At 50.9% G+C, this 20,114-nt stretch overlaps 7 protein-coding genes across 7 annotated transcripts; 3 read left to right on the top strand and 4 right to left on the bottom strand.

The window, feature by feature from the left end:
* Positions 1–3,657: 3,657 nt before the first annotated feature.
* Positions 3,658–5,869, bottom strand: N7477_008756 (origin recognition complex subunit 4; the record flags this gene model as incomplete). Its single annotated transcript, XM_056970419.1, has 2 exons — positions 3,658–4,278; positions 4,343–5,869. The coding sequence occupies 2 exons, from the start codon at positions 5,867–5,869 to the stop codon at positions 3,658–3,660; spliced, it is 2,148 nt and encodes a 715-aa protein (XP_056820451.1).
* An 878-nt stretch (positions 5,870–6,747) lies between these two features.
* N7477_008755 (PaaI family thioesterase) lies at positions 6,748–7,332 on the top strand (the record flags this gene model as incomplete). The annotated part of the gene is made up of 1 exon (XM_056970418.1): positions 6,748–7,332. One exon carries the CDS (start codon positions 6,748–6,750, stop codon positions 7,330–7,332), a length of 585 nt encoding a protein of 194 aa, XP_056820450.1.
* Positions 7,333–7,611: 279 nt separating this feature from the next.
* Positions 7,612–9,398, bottom strand: N7477_008754 (secretory pathway gdp dissociation inhibitor; the record flags this gene model as incomplete). Its single annotated transcript, XM_056970417.1, has 9 exons — positions 7,612–7,700; positions 7,753–8,010; positions 8,062–8,512; positions 8,542–8,615; positions 8,669–9,014; positions 9,064–9,091; positions 9,157–9,216; positions 9,276–9,300; positions 9,353–9,398. The coding sequence occupies 9 exons, from the start codon at positions 9,396–9,398 to the stop codon at positions 7,612–7,614; spliced, it is 1,377 nt and encodes a 458-aa protein (XP_056820449.1).
* A 431-nt stretch (positions 9,399–9,829) lies between these two features.
* Positions 9,830–10,740, bottom strand: mrpl4 (mitochondrial 54S ribosomal protein uL29m; the record flags this gene model as incomplete). The annotated part of the gene is made up of 3 exons (XM_056970416.1): positions 9,830–9,982; positions 10,154–10,320; positions 10,395–10,740. 3 exons carry the CDS (start codon positions 10,738–10,740, stop codon positions 9,830–9,832), a joined length of 666 nt encoding a protein of 221 aa, XP_056820448.1.
* Positions 10,741–11,771: 1,031 nt separating this feature from the next.
* N7477_008752 (NOT2/NOT3/NOT5 family protein) lies at positions 11,772–13,359 on the top strand (the record flags this gene model as incomplete). The annotated part of the gene is made up of 6 exons (XM_056970415.1): positions 11,772–11,839; positions 11,937–12,349; positions 12,411–12,475; positions 12,527–12,795; positions 12,858–13,212; positions 13,267–13,359. 6 exons carry the CDS (start codon positions 11,772–11,774, stop codon positions 13,357–13,359), a joined length of 1,263 nt encoding a protein of 420 aa, XP_056820447.1.
* Positions 13,360–13,804: 445 nt separating this feature from the next.
* gtmA (gliotoxin thiomethyltransferase) lies at positions 13,805–14,863 on the bottom strand (the record flags this gene model as incomplete). Its single annotated transcript, XM_056970414.1, has 4 exons — positions 13,805–14,196; positions 14,247–14,303; positions 14,361–14,399; positions 14,461–14,863. 4 exons carry the CDS (start codon positions 14,861–14,863, stop codon positions 13,805–13,807), a joined length of 891 nt encoding a protein of 296 aa, XP_056820446.1.
* A 795-nt stretch (positions 14,864–15,658) lies between these two features.
* Positions 15,659–19,391, top strand: N7477_008750 (condensin subunit SMC2; the record flags this gene model as incomplete). The annotated part of the gene is made up of 4 exons (XM_056970413.1): positions 15,659–15,685; positions 15,745–15,785; positions 15,862–18,394; positions 18,453–19,391. 4 exons carry the CDS (start codon positions 15,659–15,661, stop codon positions 19,389–19,391), a joined length of 3,540 nt encoding a protein of 1,179 aa, XP_056820445.1.
* Between the last annotated feature and the right edge of the window lie 723 nt (positions 19,392–20,114).

Here is a 20,114-nt window from a genome sequence, read left to right as displayed (position 1 = left end):
TCCTGAGACCTTTTTTTTTTTTTTGGGGAACCGCACAATCAAGCAAGGCTTGGCACTTTGTGAAGAGTGGAGAGTTAAGCGGACTCGGAGAAATTTCAAAGGCTGGAGAAATAGTATTGCGAATACTACCCTGATGCCTGGATTTTTCTGATCTCCAAGTTGATTCTTCGGAGATCATACTCATACTTTTAAGGAGAAATCTAAGTCACCACTACTCCAGACGCGATCCGGGATTTGAAATGTCTCAATCACGTTTCCTTCACTATCTCCCCATTTGTGTGATTCTTAGATACCCGGAAACCCCCCACAGTCTCGAGTCAATACACGGGAAGCCAAGCCTGTCCACGTGGCAGATGATCCACAAAGAGAAAAGTCCGTGGCAGTGAATTAGGAAAGACGGGGGTGATCCAAGGCGGTTCGGTTGCGATTAGCGGATGCCTGGCGACAATCGTGGTTAATTCGCCGTGATGACTTGCAGTTGTAATGATGTGGATCTCACATGGCAGGACTCTGCTTCCTGCCTCATACATTCTTGTCTTGAATTTAATTGTGCTTGATCGAGCATAGTATTTGAGATAGCTAAGCTGCCTCTCATCTAACCCACTCGAGATGCATATGGGTTGCATTCATTGGTCGATCGGATTGAGTCTGGCGTTTCGTAGCTGCAGCTTGCTGCGGGCTGACGGAGTTTTAATTGAGAATTTGGTTGCGGTTGCTGTTTTTGGGGGCCGAGACAAGCTCGACCTTGAGCGTGACGACTCTGCAAGATGCCAGCGTTCGACATGGCTATGCTTTGTCGTTTGACGTTTCATTGTGCGAGGGGATCCACTGTTGATATCATACGACACTCGATCTGGTATCTCAAGCTGAGCCGAGGAAATGTCTGACGTTGATGGCTGTTGACACTACACCTATGGAATAGAGCTGTATATTGACTGTGCCAAGTAGACAGCTCGGCCTTGGCATCTTCAGGAACTGCTGAAATACTCTTGTCCATATCTACCCAAAGAAACAAAACCCTTGATATCCCAGGCCATAACCAGCCTAATCCCCGCCCAGCTCCGACATTCTAATACTCCGTATAGCACGGAGATATGACGGAGCCGACAGGGTACAGGGTGCGGATGCGGGTGATATAGTGATCGTCGTCCTAGAACGCATGACTATCGTCCGATACTATCAACCCATGGACCACGCCCCTCCTCCCCTCGACTCCTCAACGCTGAGATCGGATCGATTGTTAGCATAGCTCTCATTTTCGAAGGCTCACACCGCTGGCTCACAAAAGATTCTCCGAGCCAACAGGCCCCTCCCGGCCTGCGTGCCATTATAAGTGGGCTTCACAGCCCCGTTAGCCCAATGTAGAAGCGGGGGGACGATCACTCAACCGTCTCTAATTCACTTGCCACTAACCACCGAGAGATTTCCCTAGTAGCCAATCGATGTTGGCCTAGGTAAACGCGAAAACGAAGGCAAAATGGAAAAACGCCTCAGTCCATCGAGCGGGGTTGCTTCTTGGTTGCTTGCATCGGGATATGCAGCTACAGTTTCCAGCATCCTGATGCGTTTCGAACTTTCGTCCCTTCGAATTCCCTAGAGCTGCAAGACATCACTTGATATCATTTGCCTTCTTTTTTTTCGGTCTTCGGTCATTCCATGAGCCGAGAAAGACCGACTGTAATCGAAGCGAGCATTTGCTGCCTGCAGGCTTCAAATCTGGGATCTCCCGGGTTGCACGGGGGTATCTATTGGGGTGCTGAGTTTGGAAGCCCTCCTACGCGGTGAATGACTTGAGTAAACGTCCAGAAGGGGGACATTGTCTGTACTACCCCGAATGCAATTTCGAGCATCTCCTCGGACCTCGAGTTACGGTCTAGTCTCGTTTCCCAAGGGGCTAGATCTTCCCCCCCCCTTCCCCTGTGAATGAGAAAACCGGGCTACCGCAGCGGGCCATTACTTACTAACCCCAAACCGCAGGATCTGCGGCCTGTAGCACCTGGATTGATTTGCAACGGCATTTGGTCACCGACAAAGTGGCCATCTGGAGCTATGGAGCCATATCTAGTGCCGAATTGTGGAGTCGAGGTTCTACGAAAGAGGTCCAAGTTACGGAGAACAGTTCCCTGGTCCAACAAGCACTCAAAACACAACTTTTAGGGGGCCCCACCTTTCTTCACGGCCAGACCGTAGCGGAATAATTGTCGACCAAGGGAGGTGGTCGGAAGGAATTGGCGATACCGACTTGATCTTGTAACGGGGGGAAGATTGGGTGAATTGAAACTTTGACCCTCGGAAACAAAACCCCCCAGGTCATACGAGCCCAGGCCACGTCGTGGAACCACATGAGAGAAAGATGCATATTTCGCATGGTACCCCAGTAATCGGCGTGCTGCATGTGCAGTAACATGCTCAGTTCGCCAGACCCTTACCCTCCATTCCCCGTTCCAGGCATCAAAAGGGAGAACCTTGCGACCTGTCACTCGACATGTCACTTTCGACACATGGCACACATGTCGGGTACAACCAATCACCAACCCTGCGTTCGGTGTGGCAAAGATGGTGGCACATTTTGGGGTGATGGGGTCTGTGAGTGGTGGAGATCGAAATTGGAGTACAGGAGAGTGTATATTCTCTGCCGCTAGCCATGGGTTTGTCATGGGCGCTGGGGAGGAGGTACAGGTAGTCATCCATGGATAGAATGCGGGATTCCTGTTTGCTTGATCTTTGTGTTGTTTATTTTCGCCTGTGCCCACTCGGGGGGGAAAGTCCTGGGGAATTCCCAGATAGCCCCCCCCCCCCCCCCAACACCATCTAGACTTCTTTCTCCCCCTACCCCCTTTAATCCAAAACATCTATCCCTCTGAACAAACCCAGAATCAGAGCAAACACCTGACACCGAAAGCCTTGGCATCAGGATCTACATTTCCCGAGTATGAATCTAGAACATACAGGGAATGGTACTGGAACATACGGCACGATGCAGGGAGCACAGGTAAGGGCGGACACGATTGATCAAGCCTAGGGATAGCGCAATATCACCGCCAATCTAGAAACTAAGGTAGCATCCAGCACAAGCGACTAGCATACTAGCATTTAGGAAACGATCGGCCGCCGAGGGGTGCCATGAGCTCTCCGATTGGATCTGGCGTCCACGGGTATCGATCCTAATGCTTAGACGAGGCGGGGATCCCAATATTGTCTCGGCTATCTCATAGACTGGTGTTTTTCTTCCAAGGAATGTGATATAGAAATTACGATCGTGGCAATCGATCGGGAGGTAGATTGGCCGCGTGGAACAACCTTGAAACCGGTTTACCACCACGTTGAGCCAGTTGATTTGTAATAATCCTGGGAAACCTTTCAGATCGAGACTTTATCCGGGACTTGTGGCGGGTGGGTTCCAAAGAAAATGGTGCCTAGGTTCAATTTGGACGTGTGTCAGGTATGCATTTCTTTTGTTCATGGAAACGTCTTTAAAGACCTACTCGAAACGGATGGTCGTTCCAAGGTTATCTATGTTTAAAAGGGTTGAGACAGGGCATTAGGCTCTTCTATGTTTGGATCGTTGTGGAAGTGGGCAGCAACTAGTTGTAGATAGCGTATGCCGAGTCAATTGCAAGAAATGCAAGATGTATCTTGGAAAAATGGCATTGACACTTATCCATCCCGCCACCATTGACCCAACGAAGTACTCGATCCGGCCATCTCAACCACCTCTTCAAAGCTGATCTCCACCCGGAACATCTGCCCATCGGCAGTGCCATTACCTCCACCAACCGGAGTGACAAGGCCCCACGTCACCAACTTCTCCCATGACTCGCGCGCCACATCGCGACCCCAGACGCGGCCGGGCGTGGCAGCCGCGCCGGACACAGAGGCAGATGTCTTGGCAGATGTGAGTAGACGTACGTATTCGGCGTAAGCGGCTGGGAAAGATAGTGCGAGGGGGGATAAGCTTTGTGCTTGTCCGTCGTGACCTGGGTCGAAGAGAGCTGCCAGCCGAGTGGCGGCCAGCAGGAGTGCCAGTGGCAGCGAGGAAGGGCTCGATGAGGATGAAGATGTAGCGAATGGCAGTGGAGCTGGGTCGGGACAGGAGAGAGATTGTGAGGCGAAGCTCGTAGCAGTTGGGACTTGGAATGTAGGTCTGTCGGCCGCGAGTGTGCTGAGGTGTAGCTCGCTGAGGGGAAGAAGAGCGCTCGTGAGGAAATCCTTGACGGATTTGGTTTGGTGGTAGATTCTCTTGAGGTGGAATTGGAATTCCTTGTCATCCCACAGTTGCTGTAAAAGAAGAAAGCGTCAGTTGGATCGATGAGTCCGATAGCTGAGACGAACAGCCACACACCTTTAAGTATACCTTCCATCCCTCGAGCAAAGTCTTCCAAGCACTGGATTCCATCAAAGCATGTTTATCGCTAACGGAATCCGCAAGCTGCAGCACTTCGCTGTCATTGAGATCCAGACTCGCCATACAAATATCCGAGAAAATTTCGTACGTCCGAGGTAGCGGAATGTAGACGTAGCGGTGGCTGAAACGACTCTTGACTCGCTTCTCTAACATCTCCGTCACATCGACCTTGGTGGTCAACCCGATCACGGCGATTGGAGCTTTACGGGCCTGCGCAATATCGAACAAATTGTATAGCAAAGTCTGGCGTGGATGAGTAACAAACAGATCGAACTCATCCAGCAGAATCACAATTGATTTGGCGGCTGTCACTCCGTTGGCATTCCCGGAAGCGCCGAACAATTCTTCTGGATGTGAGAGAAGGGCCAAAAGGGTCGCCATCGTATCAGCATAGGAGCTGACCTTGGCTGTGTCATCTTCAGTATGGGTCTCACGACCAAGCTGGCGCCACATCTCTCGAAGCGCCAGGCGATCATCGGTGTGCAAGAAGCCATTCAATCGAACGACGTGGAAGTCGTTTCCATGATTTTTTGCAAGAGAGGAGATGATAGTTTCCACCATTGCCGTCTTTCCGGACCCGCGCGATCCAAGAAGGAGCAGTGAGTTACCTTCCCCAATGGTCACCGTCTGCTCGATTAAGTGGTTGACCTTTGTATATTCATTCTCAACGCCCTTGAGCGGAATTTGTTTTTTTCCGGACAGCTTCTCCAAAACGGCAGTCGTAAGGACACGCAACTCATCTTGCAGTCCATTCTGACAGAGTTTTTGAAGGTTCTCGACATATTCAGGAAGCGGTTCAGCCACCTCAGCAACTTCGTGCGTCTCTTGTTGATCCCGAAGATCTTGCTGTAATTGCATGGCAACAAGGTCATCTAGGCCGTCATTGTACTCTTCAGGCGAAGGAGTGAATTCCTTATCATCTCCCCCATCTTTCGTACCGCTCGCCCTGGTTCTTGTAGTGCTCCTCCTAGACCTGGTCCTTGCAACTGAAGCAGTCGGTTTCGGAGACGCCTCGTCGAGATCCATGTCCTCCATGTCCTCGTCCTCGACAGACTCCTGCTTCGGCTTTTGTGCACTTCTTACCCCACGAGTACTCCGAGGCGTGGCGGCACCTCTCCGTGTGGAGGAAGATGTGACGGCGTCGCCTTCGAATCTCTGGGGCGCTTTGCGCTGCCGTCCACTTGACCGAGTACCAGCTCTCGTGGGAGTCTCTGCGCCATCCTCGTGTGCCTCTTTTTCTTGGTCTAACCCTTCAGGTACACTGTTATTTCCACCACGTGTTGATCGACGCCGATTTGCTGATTCCCTGGGAGCGCGATAATCTTGGTCGTCTTCGGAGTCTCCCGCAGCAGGGGAGGATGGAATTGAATAAATGTCGTCACCATCCATTTCAACATCTCCATCTTTGTCTTGGGATGGCTCTTCAGAGACTCTCCTCCGCTTCGATGCGCGCGGATCCTTCATGGTCGCGATTTGTCGTGTTGCGCCGGAAATTATTCAGAGGCAATAGACAGGGGCGAGATGGCTTGCTGGTGATGAATTGAGTCCGGAGATGTGTATAATTCGACTTGAGTGTAAATCCCGGGTCTGCGACCGCTCTAGTGATCAATACTGAGCTCAACCCTGTTCGATCACCCTAGTGTACGTCGAGCTAGGACTGTATCCCACGTAGACATACACGGAATTGAGAGGGTGTCGTCTCAGATTTAGCATGTGCGATTTGCAAAAGGGTGCCGAAAGCCCTTTCTATTTTTGAAGGCAGGTCGTAGGTCGTAAGATCAATGGCAGGGGGCAGCTGTTGACGGTTCGGCAACAAATCGACATCTCCGGGTTTCTAGCCTGAGGCCACCACGCGTGACGCCAAGCCAGGTGCGCGAGTCGCCATATTGGACAGTCGTCTTTTTGCCTCATGGAGGAGTCGTAAGTTATCATTGCAGATCTTGGTGAATGTAGCTGCTTCATTGCAAACCTTTGAAACAGAGTGATGTTATTGACGTTGACTTCGATAAGAAGGGATGCAGACACCTCGGATTATATACCTGCACTCTAATTGCGATTTGGTCTTTGATACATTTGCTACAGATCAAATGAGACAGGACTCGAGTGGATATCAGGCCTTTAGAAGGTCTCGCTATGACAGTCGTTATCGAATTCGCGATCTTGATAATATTTCCAAGGTTGTAAGCGGCCTGATATCGGCAGCGTTGATGCCGAGGTCCACGTCGGAGCTGACGGTGGGGGACTCCCGTTTCAAAGAACCTAGAACTTCTCCAACTTTTTCATAGCTCCCAAGATACCCAGTTGATTGTTTCTTTGATTCATATCTCATTATCGCAATCATCATGTCCGAACACGCTATTAAAGCCCCAGCACGACAACTGGACGAGTTCGAAGAGCTCGTCTACGAGTATACGATTCGGATGGGTCTAGGTAGCGAGGAGGTTCGTTCCGACGAGCGACTAGCTTCGCGACAAACCACTAATCTCCGACTCAAATCACTGACTATTCTCCAGCACTGGGATTTTGATGCGCGAAGCTGCAATCTACGCTTTGAATCCGCAACGCGCGGCCCGCCTGCCAGAGTCTCCTTCCTCATCAACATCACCCCAGCTCTGAGCAACTATATGGGCAACTTGCACGGCGGCTGCGCCGCCACTTTGATTGATGTTCTTTCCACTACGATTCTCTTGGGTGTCTCGGAGCCCGGCAAGTTCGCACTTGGTGGTGTGAGCCGCAATCTGAAGGTGACCTATCTGCGCCCTGTTCCGACGGGTATAGAGGCACGGATCGTGTGTGAAGTGATACATGTCGGAAAACGGCTGGCACTGCTGCGCGCAGAGATTCAGAGGGCAGAGTCTGGGGATACATGCGTTGTCGGGGAGCATGAGAAGGCAAATACAGACCCAGAGATGGATCAGAGGATTTAAAGAATGGCTAGAGAGTTTGATGGACGTGGAGACGGGCTTAGCGATTGTTTATAGAACATTGTGTTTTCGTGACCTTGGCCAATATAAAGAACTACCACGGTATGAGTTGAAAGGCAGACAGGTATATTGCGCTTGCTACCTCCTAGTTATCCGATAAAACAGTTGTTGCTGAGGAGCGAGCAAGGAAGTACGACAAAGTATCAAACATGTTCAAGAGAAATATAGTCAACCAACATCTAGAGATAGATCAATTTGTAACATTTGAAGGGTTCTAGCCGTCTACTCCTGAGCCAGCTGCTGGTCCTCTCGGAGTCCCTCAACCTTCAGCTCTTCGCCGGCTGCACGACGGTACATATCTCTGACGTCGTCTACAGATGCAGTCAGTAAAATGAAACTCAATCAGAGGGCTATAAAGCTTACAAGTTGTGGTCTCAAAGTGAGATGTGGCATCGTAGCTCTTGGAAATGAAGATGTTGTCCTTTTCGCCGCTCTCCAGAGGCTCGTAGAGCGGGATGGGAGGACCCATGAACTTCTCCTCAATCTCACCCAGACGCTCAAAGCCGGCCTCAAGCTCAAGATGATGGTTAGTATCATTCTCGGCAATAGTCGAGACGATGGCAATGTAGTAGCCCTTGGGGCAGACGTTGTGTGCGGAAGAGACCATCGCAATGTAGATATCTACAGATGTTAGTGAAAAGCCACATCGTTGCCTACTCATCTTCAACCTACCGTGCTTGCGTCCAACCTGGGACTGAGGAATGATTAGCTGCAGCGAATCACTGCCGTCGGTCTTGTCAATGGGGTGCTTCAGGATACAGATAGCCTTGATAAGGTATCCGCTGACCCGAACCTTGCTGGGAAAGTAGGAAGGATCGGCGATAATCTTCTTAGTTTTGGTCTCAAACTTCATGGCCTCAGACTGGTCATCCCGGTCCTTCATGGTAGCCTTGATACCGCAGACCTTGCCGCTGTCATCATAGAGCACCTCGTCGATGTCGGTGTTCAGCATGTATGTGCCACCGTAGATAGCGGACAAACGAGCAAAGCCCTGGGGAAGCTCACCCAAGCCATAGAGAGGGTAGATGTAAGGGGACTTGCCATAGCGAGCCATGGAATTGACATAAAGGCGGATTCGGTTAATAGCCTCCACGGCCATGCCGGGAGTGGAGATGTAATTATCCTCGGGAACAGGGCCATGGAGTGACCGACGAAATCCCGGGTATTCTCCTCAAGACCAAATTTGTCATAAACCTCCTTCATGGTGCAAGCGTTGACATTCAGGCCTTTACTATGTTAGCTAGCTATTTCATGACCGCCAGGACCTACTACCACTTACCCAGGTGGGTCGCTGAATCGTCCTCCTTGAACTCTCCAACCCATTCAAGGAACTTCTTGGCGCGGCGCTTCTCGAAAAGACCCATGAGGGAAGAGCGCAAAGCCTCACCGGCATCGGAGGGCACCTTGGCGACGGTCGCCTTAGGACCCTTGCCCTGCTGGACGTAACTGCCAGCGATCTGCTTGAACTCCAGGTATCGCGTCACGTCGGTGGAAACCAAAATGTTTGTCAATTCGCCGTTGGCCATCAGCAGCTTGGGGACCAGGTCGATGTTCCAGTCGTTCACACGTCCGTACTTCTTCCAGGGCTCCTCGCCGGGAGCGACATTGCGGTACTTCTTGAACAGCTGCAGGGAGTGTTAGCAGAGACCATGGAGAATGAATCAGTAGGCGTACTGTCTCAATGTTGACGGAGGCGGCCTCTCTGAAATGATTGTTAGCTATCTTGGGACCGTTTCGAGTTGTGGGGAGCTCTGATGGTCGGCATACCCTCCGTAGTGGTCGTTGCGGTCGATGTGGAGGACCTTGTTCCCCTTCACACTCAGGACGCTGGAGAAGAGAAGATTAGAGCCGAAGTATTGATAGCTTGAGATTTGTGAGCTCCTTACCCAGACAAAACGCACTCGGTCAAGCCTGGAGGGGAAGGTCAGTGATTGTGCAATGAAATGGCGGGGTAGCAACGAACCGGTGCCCAGCACCACGACATCGTACTCGGGCGCGATCTCATCCATTGTGGATATAACAGGCAAAGAGCAGTTAAGATATTGGAAAAGTAAGGTAGATGTCGGAAAGTGGAAAGAAAGAAAGTTCTCCTTAGACTCCCCCGCGGATCAACGAGCGGTAAGAAGGGACTATTTGATGGGTCCGCCACTAGTGAGTTACCTTCGTGACTAGACACTTTTCTTTCTGTCCCCTTAATCTGCCTCGGACCCCCCTTTTCGAATGGACAGCGGCTCTAGACTCCCAATTGAGGTGTAGCCCCTGATAGAACATTTTCTTACGTCGACTACATAATTGAATACCTCTTGAGAAAAGAGGGCAGCTTTTTTAAACATTTGAATCCTTCGTTAGATACTTTACATGCGGCAGAACTATAAAAGAACAGGAGAAAGGTGGTCTAGACTATGCTACAAGACTCGAGAGTACAATTCCGTGCCTTCAATCAAGACTTCGGGCTGCTCTCGAAAGTCTCCTCCTCCATCGCGGACTCATGCTGTGGGCGATAGTTCTTGGTGAAGTACTCGTGTTTGGCGTCCTCCCAGGCGTACCAGCGCTCACGCAGAACGTGCTTGATGCTCTTCTGGGTGATTTGGACCTGGAAGGAAAGAGAAGTCAGTACATCTCACGAGACAAATGAAAACAATGATGTGTGGACACTCGATAGTAACCATCTGGCAAGCAATCGAGGGGAAGGCTGCATCAATGGGGGTCTTCGGCAAAGCCAAATGATGATGTATGCGCTTGAACATGCAAGATGACAACTTACCACACGATCACGCGCGCTGGCCTCGTGTTCACCATAACCAGCCTTCATTCGTTCTCTCTCCATGTTGGTAGTCGCAATACGGTTGCGCTCCTTGACGCAAACCCACCACAGCTTGTGCAGATCGTCCCAGCTCTTCTCACGTAGTTCTTGAACGGCCCATGAGCGACCTAGTTTTACGAGTCAGAAAACTGCACGTTGATGACATATGTCATGTAATAAGACTGGAAGCCTTCTCACTCACCATGGTCCATATCGAATTCGGGGGCGCTCATTGCCTCACGCGACTTGGGGAAGAAGCCCCAGAGCCCGTGGTCGGGGGTTTGTTGCGGCTCGGGTGACACCGGCTTGGGCAGGGGATATTTCGATGCGCTCAGCTTGAAACGAGTGCCAGTTCGGTGAATGGCCGACACGCCGCGGGTTCTGTTCATGTCACGTCCACGGCCGGCAGCGACAGGAGTCGTAGAGAAGCTCGAGGACTGGGAGGGTCGGGTCATCGAGAAATGGAGGGAAGGTGCCAGGTAGGGAGGGGGCAATTCAGCCACAAGCCCCCCATATTGGGCCAAACGGGCAATGGACGGCCGATGCATGGTGATGCTTTGTCGTTGCAGAAGCCCGGACTGGCGCTGTCTTTTTTTTGGGATCGAGGACGGATGGTCACGTGCGCGCCTCGCGGCAACTCCAGAGCCGCTCTTGAATTGTACCTTAGAGGGAAGACACGACTGTCTTTTGACTCGACGCGTGGGTAGCTCGGTCTTTCTTGAAAGTTCTTATTTATTCCATCACTGATACATGGTTGCTTTGTCGGCCACAACTCAAAGTGAACTTAGTGCACTCACTCGCATCCGCGCGCCTAATCGCCCAATCGAGTCACTCCACCTCCAGGCGGAGCAGTGCCGCATCAAGTACGGTTGAGAGGGCCTTTGTGGACTACTATCTCTCCACGGATTCCTACTCGGTCTAGCAGTTGACTGATATTCGTGCTTGGCCGATCTGAGAGTCTCTCTCAGTCCGATCCAGCTGATCCTCGACCCTCCAATTATGAACAGGCCAGGTGCGTCATTTTCATCTCCACTCACGCAGTGCCTTGCCCGGCGTGTCTCCGACCTCAAGAGAATGTGTTAGATATGAGTGTCACTATCGCTGGATTATTCTCTAATTGCGGAGATATCTTCCACTCCGAATTTGAGAGCGAAAGGGTGTCGCTCCATCGGTAGCCGGGGTGCAGATGAATTCCACAATTTGCGACCGAGACATTTGAGAGGATCTGGGGACACATTTTTGCGTTGGCCTTAGGCAAGGGCACATGGATTGGAGGCAGTGAAGATCATACTAACTCCTTGTCCTCGCGTATAGGACCTAGCCCGCAGCAGCTACGAGGCATGTCCGGATTCCCCGCGCCACAGCAAGCACAGGCCCGAACTGCCACATTGTCCTCCGCGCGATTGCCAAATGGAAAACTGGGTACGATCAGTTCACTACTCGATTGAGTCTCATGATACAAAGGCACGGATTGGAAGCTAATACTGGGGAAATCACTATCGCAGGTGGCGCAGCTAATTGGAACTTCAATCTCCCCGTTAGCGGAGCCTCCACTCTACAAACCAACCAGCAACGCACCATGGGAAGTATGGGGAGCTTTGCGCAAAGTCTTGGGGGTTCCCAACCGGCCACGCCGTTAGACATGTCGTAAGGAATTTGTCGCTCATGGGATCAATTGGTCCATGTTTCTCGGTGTTGCCCGAGGATTTGCCGTCTCAAGAGCTAACGGCAACGATGTTTTTAGTGAATTCCCTAGCCTCTCCAACGCGCCGCAGCAATCACAATCTCAGAACCCCGGACAGCTCGTGTGGGCAAACGCAAGCCAACGAGCTGCACAGCACACTCCTGTTCAGAGACAACAGCCTCCTACGTCGCAAACCCCTTCTCGAGCCTCTCAGACGCCATCACACTCTGCGCAACAACCGTCTCAACCTCCTCATGACGACATGTTCCCCTCGGGGAGTCAGTTTGCCAATCGACTGGACGATTTCAGGAACGGTGGACAAGGCATCAGTAGCCAACTAGGGGCAGGGAGTCAACCCCAGCCAGGCAACATTGAGGAGTTCCCTCCTTTGGGTCGCAATGTTCCCGCCGAGCTCGGGCAGGACCGCCGAACCTCTCTGATGCAGAATGCGGCTTTCGGGAGCTACAATACCAGTAAGAGAGTTCCAGTGAAAGCGACCGACAGTCGGGAATGGGTGGCTAAAATAGCATTCAGGTATCGGAACATCGCGATCCCCTGTGCACCAGGGACCTAATGGCGTGTTGGGGCAGGAGAAAGAAGTAAGTAGATCCGCGATCGTCTCCCAGGCCCCGCACTCACCACCACTGCAGGACTTGACCAACACCCTCATGTCGGGTCAACGCAACTTCAGCGATCCGCAACAACAATTGCAGCAACGGCAGCAACAATCCACCGAGGGCCAGGAGGTTTCGGGCGGCGCTCAAAGTGCTGAGCAGCCGCCTCTCGCACAGATGAATGAACTCGATCGGTTCGGGCTGGCCGGCCTCCTGCGCATGATTCACAGCGAGAGCCCCGATGTGGCCAGTCTGGCTGTTGGTCAAGATCTGATGACACTTGGTTTGGACTTGAACCAGCCCGAGTACGCGTCCATTCCCGGCCATTCCGTTTTCTCCGAACACTGCTAAGAATTACACGCTGTAGGCCTCTGCACACCTCGTTTGCCTCACCGTTCGTATCCTCCATGTCCGCTGTACCCCTGGAGCAGGATTTCTCCCTGCCATCTTGCTACAATGTCGCCAACATCCAGCCCCTCCAATCTCGAATCCCCGGTTTCAGCGACGAGACGCTCTTCTACATCTTCTACAGCATGCCTCGCGATATAATGCAAGAGCTAGTCGCAGAGGAGTTGATGGGTCGCAAATGGCGTTACCACAAGCTGGAGCGCTGCTGGTTGACCCGTGATGACACATATCCGGGTCCGGTCGATGTGGAGCGTGGTGTGAGTGAGCGCGGCGTATATCTCCTTTGGGACCCTGCCAGCTGGAAGAAAGTTCGAGTAAGTGAATCAACCACTTGAGAAACGAAACAGCATGCTAATTGGCCCGGATAGCGTGAATTTATTCTGCGATACGAAGATCTGGACAACCGGCTCGACGCCAACCGGAGCATGGGCCGTCCAGTGGGTCCTACACACACTTCATGAGTAGATATCTATGAAGCCGAATAAAGGCGTGGCGGAACTGATTTAGGTAATCAGCAATGGCGTTTGGCTTCATGGTTTCTGTACAAGGGTGGCCGATAGTACAGTGCAAAGTTCAGTTCAGGATCGAGGCGCGTTGATTTATCGGGGAATCTACATGGGCTATCTAAACCAAGATATGATCTCACCATCAATTGGCCTTTATGACCTTGCCAATACCATTCATCTAACTTCTGTCTGTAGACTCAAACAGCTTGATCACTGAGTTATGAACCATAAATGCTTCCGACTGCAAGAAAAAACACCATTGCGGGTGCATCTTGAGACGAAAGCCACACAAAGGCTCTGTATTTACTTTGCCATCCTGCATCTTTCGCCCTATTTTCTTCCAAAGCATTTTCTCTACCTCGGGCGTCTGGCATGTCTTCTCTTCCACAAAGACCAGCCACTAGTCTGGCTTGCGAGCCGTAGAGAGAATAGCCGTCCATTTCATAGGCACTTCCGCATTCTTTCCATAATGTTCCTCCAGGTACCTCTCCAACGCCGGGCGAACCTTATGCTCATGATCCTCGCGCTGTTTGTCCGTCCAAAGGAACTTGGTAACGATAGGAAGCATCATCATGGCCATTTCCACAAACTCTAGACCTGGGAGCGAGATGGCCTTGGTATCAGTCTTCACGATGATATTCTCGAAGTCCCGCTGCTTGAGTTGTGACTTGATCCAGGAGACAGAGTTCCATTCACCACGCCCGGACAGAAAAAGGAATTTCTCAGCGGTAAGCAAAGGTAGATTTTCGGTAATAGTTTCGAGAGCCTTCTGGATGACGGTGATCCAGCCAGCTGGACTATGGTTAATTTCATGGGGCTAGTCAATGATCGTGGAAACTTACGTTCAATCCAGGTCGAGAAAGCAATGATACCACCTGGCTGGAGAATGCGAGTCGATTCTAGTACCAGATCAAGTCACTGACTTGGCATTATAACGAGCTCAAAGAGCCACTTACCATCCAAAGCGGCTAGTGATTCAGGAAGAGCCATATAGGCTGACGGAGTCAGTAGATTCGACCAAGCATCATACATTGTATGGTAGCAGAGCAAACTTACCAAATGCAGTAATCGTGTGCGTGTAGTGAGCACTAGGCAGTCCAGTCTCCTGAGCATCCACAAGTTTCACCTCGACATTCTGCCAGTCTTCGTGCTGACTTCGATGACGGGTGTATTCCAGCATGCCCGGGGAAATATCACCGCAAGTCAAGTTCCAATTCTTCTTGACCTCGTCTTGGAGCTGCTGGTTAAGAAGACTTGAGACAATTCCAGTGCCGCAAGCATTGTCGAACACCACGAGGGTTTTCCCTGGGCTGAGATTGGCATTTCCGACAATGCCACTCTGCTCGAGCAGTGACTGGGCAAACTGTGCGGTGACCTTTTCACCAACTTTGTAGTTTTTGACGAACTTGTCGTCTTTGAATATCTTCCGCCATTCAGAATTGTCCATGGTAGAGGACATTTTCGAGGTTCTGGTGAGTGCCAGTACTCAGTACTGTGTCGAGATGGAAGTCTGAATGGACTTGAATAGTTTTCATATGAATTCAGAAAAAAAAGAAGGGGTGAAGAGAGGATAAGTCTCCATGTGTCCGGGAGGTGCTTTTATGTATTGTGCCTCGCAGTCCGCACCTGAATCTAATCGGCCCACTGGTCTACTATATGGAGAGGCCTTGAAAGTGTCCGAAAATGTCTCCGCGAACACGTGTGGGAACCACTTGGGTCCGGAACTAGGATGAATTTGTTCTCCTACATTCAAGATGACTTCATGAGTGTCGATGGTAGCCGGCTATTGGCAGCATTGTCAGGTTAGCGCCTCTAAAAATTCCGTAGCGAGAAAATATTGGCCGCTTTTCTTCATCAGTAGGATAATGATATCTGAACGTGACGGAGACTTTCTTTGAAAGTGGCCGAGATAACCTAATAGGCTCATGTACAGCCACTGGAGGTGACTTGGCTACATAAGATAGGCAAATCACATCTACTTTCAATTTACATAACGCTGGATGATTTAAAACATCATTTCCACCATCATTTTATAAGTTATAAGCTATTTGAATTCAAAGTAGACGTAGTTGATCTATACAGTCCATTTGGGGGGGGGGGCGGGGGGGGCTCCCGGAACAACTATTCACCGGCGGCGGAGCTTCCGCCAGCACGTGACCTTACGCTATCCCGTTTGGGTCAATCATAAACATCATCACAAACACGACCCCTCTCGTCCCACGATACCGCCTCCGACGAGCCCGCATTGCCCAACATGCGGATCACCGAGATTGTGATAGACGTGAGCTTACAGTTGAGCTAAATGACTTTGCTTCATGCGCTGACATCTCTGTGCTTCAGGGCTTCAAATCGTACGCCGTGCGTACGGTGATCTCGGGATGGTGCGCAGATTCCCCGTCGCATGCGATGCAGTCGAAGATGTGACAGCGATGGAGTGAAGCTAATCGTAAACTACAGGGACGACTCTTTCAACGCTGTCACCGGTCTCAACGGTTCCGGTAAATCCAACATCCTCGATGCGATTTGTTTCGTTCTCGGTATCACGAACATGTCCACCGTTCGTGCGCAAAACCTTCAAGACCTTATCTACAAGCGCGGTCAAGCTGGTGTAACCAAAGCTAGCGTCACCATCGTCTTTGACAATCGCGACACGTCCAAATCGCCAATTGGATTCGAAGAATATGCCAACATCTCCGTGACCCGACAGATCGTTCTTGGCGGTACGAGCAAATACCTAATCAATGGCCATCGCGCGCAACAACAGACCGTGCAGAACCTCTTCCAGAGTGTTCAGCTGAACATTAACAACCCCAACTTTCTCATTATGCAGGGTCGCATTACGAAAGTCCTGAACATGAAGGCAGTTGAGATTTTGTCAATGATCGAAGAAGCGGCTGGTACCCGAATGTTCGAAGACCGGCGGGAAAAGGCGAACAAGACAATGAACAAGAAAGAATTGAAGTTGCGTGAGATCGAAGAGCTCCTGAAGGAAGAGATCGAGCCCAAGCTTGAGAAGCTCCGATCCGAGAAGCGTGCATTCCTCGACTTCCAACAGACACAAAACGATCTTGAGCGGTTGACCCGTCTTGTTGTTGCCCACGACTACGTGCGCGGCGGAGAGCGATTACGAATTGCGGGCGACGAGTGCGACAAGAAGAGAGCGAAGGTACAAGCGCTGGAAGACAATACTGCTAGGCTGAAGGGCGAAATCGCCCACTTGGAAGAGGATGTGAAGTCGGTCCGGGCTGCGCGCGACAAGGAACTTCGGAAAGGTGGCAAGTTTCAAGGACTAGAAGATGATGTCAAGAACCACTCGCACGAGCTGGTTCGATTGACAACTGTCTTCGATCTGAAAAACTCCAGCATGGAAGAGGAGAAAGAGAAGAGCAAGACCATTCAAAAGACCGTTAGCGATCTGGAGAAAGCCTTGAAGGAGAAGAGAAAAGTCTACGAGAAATTACAGGCCCAATACGACTCAGCCAAATCCGAGCTTGATGCGCAAAATGTCGAAGTTGAACAAAAGGAAGAGTTACTACAGACCTTGCAGACAGGTGTGGCATCGAAAGAAGGACAAGAGAGCGGGTATCAAGGACAACTCCAAGACGCCCGAAACCGCGCCAGTAACGCCGCTACGGAACAAGAACAAGCGAAGCTCAAGATCACCAACTTTGAGAAGCGGATTAGAGAGGAAGAGCCGCGCGCCAAAAAGGCCAAGGAACAGAATTCTGGCCTCCTGAAGGACCTGGAAGGCATGAAATCCCAAGCTCAAAAGCTGGAGTCAGAGCTATCTCGACTTGGCTTTGAGCCAGGTACAGAAGAGCAAATCTACCAAGAGCAGTCTGGACTGCAACGTGATATCCGTGATCTCCGCCAAAGAGCCGATGGTTTGAGGAGAAAGGCTGCAAATATCGACTTTAATTACACTGACCCCTACCCGAACTTTGATCGTTCCAAGGTCAAGGGTCTGGTCGCCCAGCTGTTCACTCTCAATAAGGACAAGTTACAATCAGCCACCGCCCTAGAGATTTGCGCAGGTGGTCGTCTGTACAACGTGGTGGTTGAAAGCGCTGAAATTGGTACCCAGCTGCTCCAAAATGGCAAGCTGCGCAAGCGTGTGACTATCATTCCTCTGAACAAGATCTCTGCCTTCAAAGCTTCTGCAGAGAAGATTGGAGCTGCTCAGCAGCTTGCTCCTGGGAAGGTGGACCTGGCATTGTCGCTGATCGGCCACGACGAGGAGGTCCTTGCAGCTATGAATTACGTTTTCGGCAATACCTTGATTGCCAATGATGCTGACACTGCCAAGAAGGTAACATTTGACCCTTCTGTTCGTATGAAGAGTGTGACCCTCGACGGGGATGTTTACGACCCCTCCGGAACGCTGTCTGGTGGAAGTTCACCCAACTCCAGTGGCGTTCTTGTTACTTTAGGCAAGCTCAATGAGCTGACAAAAGAGCTGCGAAGCAAGGAACGCCAGCTTGCTACACTGGAAGACAACATGAAGAGGGAGAAGAAGAAGCTCGACGCTGTTCGTTCGATCAAGCGGGAACTTGACCTCAAGAACCACGAAATCAAGCTTACCGAAGAACAAATTAACAGCAACTCGTCGTCATCGATCATTCAAGCTGTTGAGGAGATGAAGGCGAACATTGAGCAGCTCAAGAAAGACATTGTTGATGCCAAGACTCGCCAAACTGAAGCATTGAAGGATATTAAGCGAATTGAGAAGGACATGAGCGAGTTCAGCAATAACAAAGACAGCAAGTTGGCGGAGTTGCAAACCTCGGTCGATTCTCTCAAGAAGAGTCTCATCCAGAATTCAGCCTCGGTAAAAGAGCTACAGAAGGAGCTTCAGTCCTCTCGCCTCGATTCTGAGCAAGTGGGAAGCGACCTTTCCGCAGCCGAGGAACAGCTGACCGAGTCAATCAATACTCTCAAGGCACAACAGGAGGAAATGGATTCTCTCAAGCGAGAGCAAGCACGACTCAAGGTACATATAGACCGAAATCATACCAACATGTTAAAGTTACGAATGCTGATTCTCACAGGATGCTCATGACATTGCGCAAGCTCAGCTTGAAGATGAGCGAGCTAAGCTCACCGGCTTCGACGAAGAATTGCGGGAACTCGAGGAAGCTATGAAATCCAAGTCCTCGCAAATCACCGAGGAAGGTCTGGAGATGCAGAAGTTGGGCCACCAACTTGAGAAGCTGCAGAAAGACCAGCACACTGCTGCTCAGGCTGTTTCCCACATGGAGCAAGAGCATGAGTGGATTGCCGACGAAAAGGAGCACTTCGGCCGTGCCAACACACCTTACCACTTCCAAAATCAGAACATCGCCGAATGCAAGTCGACGCTACGCAATCTGACGGAACGTTCCCAGGGCATGAAGAAGAAGATCAATCCTAAGGTCATGAACATGATCGATAGTGTCGAGAAGAAGGAAGCTGCTCTAAAGAATATGATGAAGACGGTCATCCGCGACAAGCGCAAGATCGAAGAGACCATCAGCAACCTCAACGAGTATAAGAAGGAGGCTCTTCACAAGACCTGGGTCAAGGTCAACGGCGACTTTGGACAGATCTTCGCTGAACTGCTGCCGGGCAGTTTCGCCAAGCTTGATCCCCCAGAAGGCAAGGATATTACCGATGGCTTGGAGGTCAAGGTCTCTCTGGGCAAGGTCTGGAAGCAAAGTTTGACCGAGCTGAGTGGTGGACAGCGATCCCTCATTGCTTTGTCGCTCATCATGGCTTTGTTACAGTTCAAGCCTGCCCCAATGTACATTCTCGACGAGGTTGACGCTGCGCTCGATCTTTCTCATACTCAGAACATTGGCCGTTTGATCAAAACTCGCTTCAAGGGCTCTCAGTTCATTGTCGTCTCCCTCAAGGACGGCATGTTCCAAAACGCCAACCGCATCTTCCGCACGCGGTTCAGCGAGGGTACCAGTATTGTCCAGGCACTGACCCCCGCCGACATGAAATAGTGATATGGAAGAGAGGTCAGCTGGTCATCTGTTCGTCTTTTTGCCTTTGGTTTTATTGGCATTGTTTGGTGCTTTGCATTATGGCTCCGTAGCGTGGCAGCGGGTGTTATGGGTTAGAGTCCGGGGTTACCGGTTTTTGGGGAGGAATATCGCTTCATGAACTATGCATTATGGCTTCTGAGTCTGTGCAGTCTCAGACGTCTTTTCTGGAGTATCAGTGAATTCATGTAAATCATTTTCTCTGCATAGGTGCAAGAGTACTCGATCTCAGCCAGTCCGCTCCCTATTAAGAATAGCTTTGTAACGCCTGGCATATAGTCTCTGTTCTGTTTGGTTTCTGGGATTCTAGAAAGAAATCAATCCAAAGTTTGGTTCACGATGACAGTTGCCTCAAGGGCATCTCGGGAGTATACATCGGGTAACCAACACGACCATGATTGAGAATCGGTCCTGCTTTTGAGCATATCTGATCTCCGCGAATTTTAAGACGCTTACTCTATTCCCCTATCCCGTAGTCAAAGGCTTCGTCTTCAATTATACCTTACCCTCTGAAATTCCAGGTGAGCGCGTTGTCCACGGAATCTCCGGCACGTGCAGAGGATCCCGACCCGAACCTCCCACGCCACACTTCGCGCCTCTGAACCCAGGACTTCAACTCAACTCGATCCCTCATCTCACCCAACTCGCCTTCGTCGCATCGCAACACTTCTGTTGCCCACACGA

Source organism: Penicillium maclennaniae (assembly GCF_028827695.1).
Source record: "Penicillium maclennaniae strain IBT 15551 chromosome Unknown utg000007l:1.0-4884863.0:1.0-4888362.0, whole genome shotgun sequence".
In the NCBI taxonomy this organism is placed as follows: Eukaryota; Fungi; Ascomycota; class Eurotiomycetes; order Eurotiales; family Aspergillaceae; genus Penicillium; species Penicillium maclennaniae.
The sequence above is the reverse complement of the archived record's forward strand: the minus strand, read 5'-3'. Positions and strand labels throughout refer to the sequence as shown.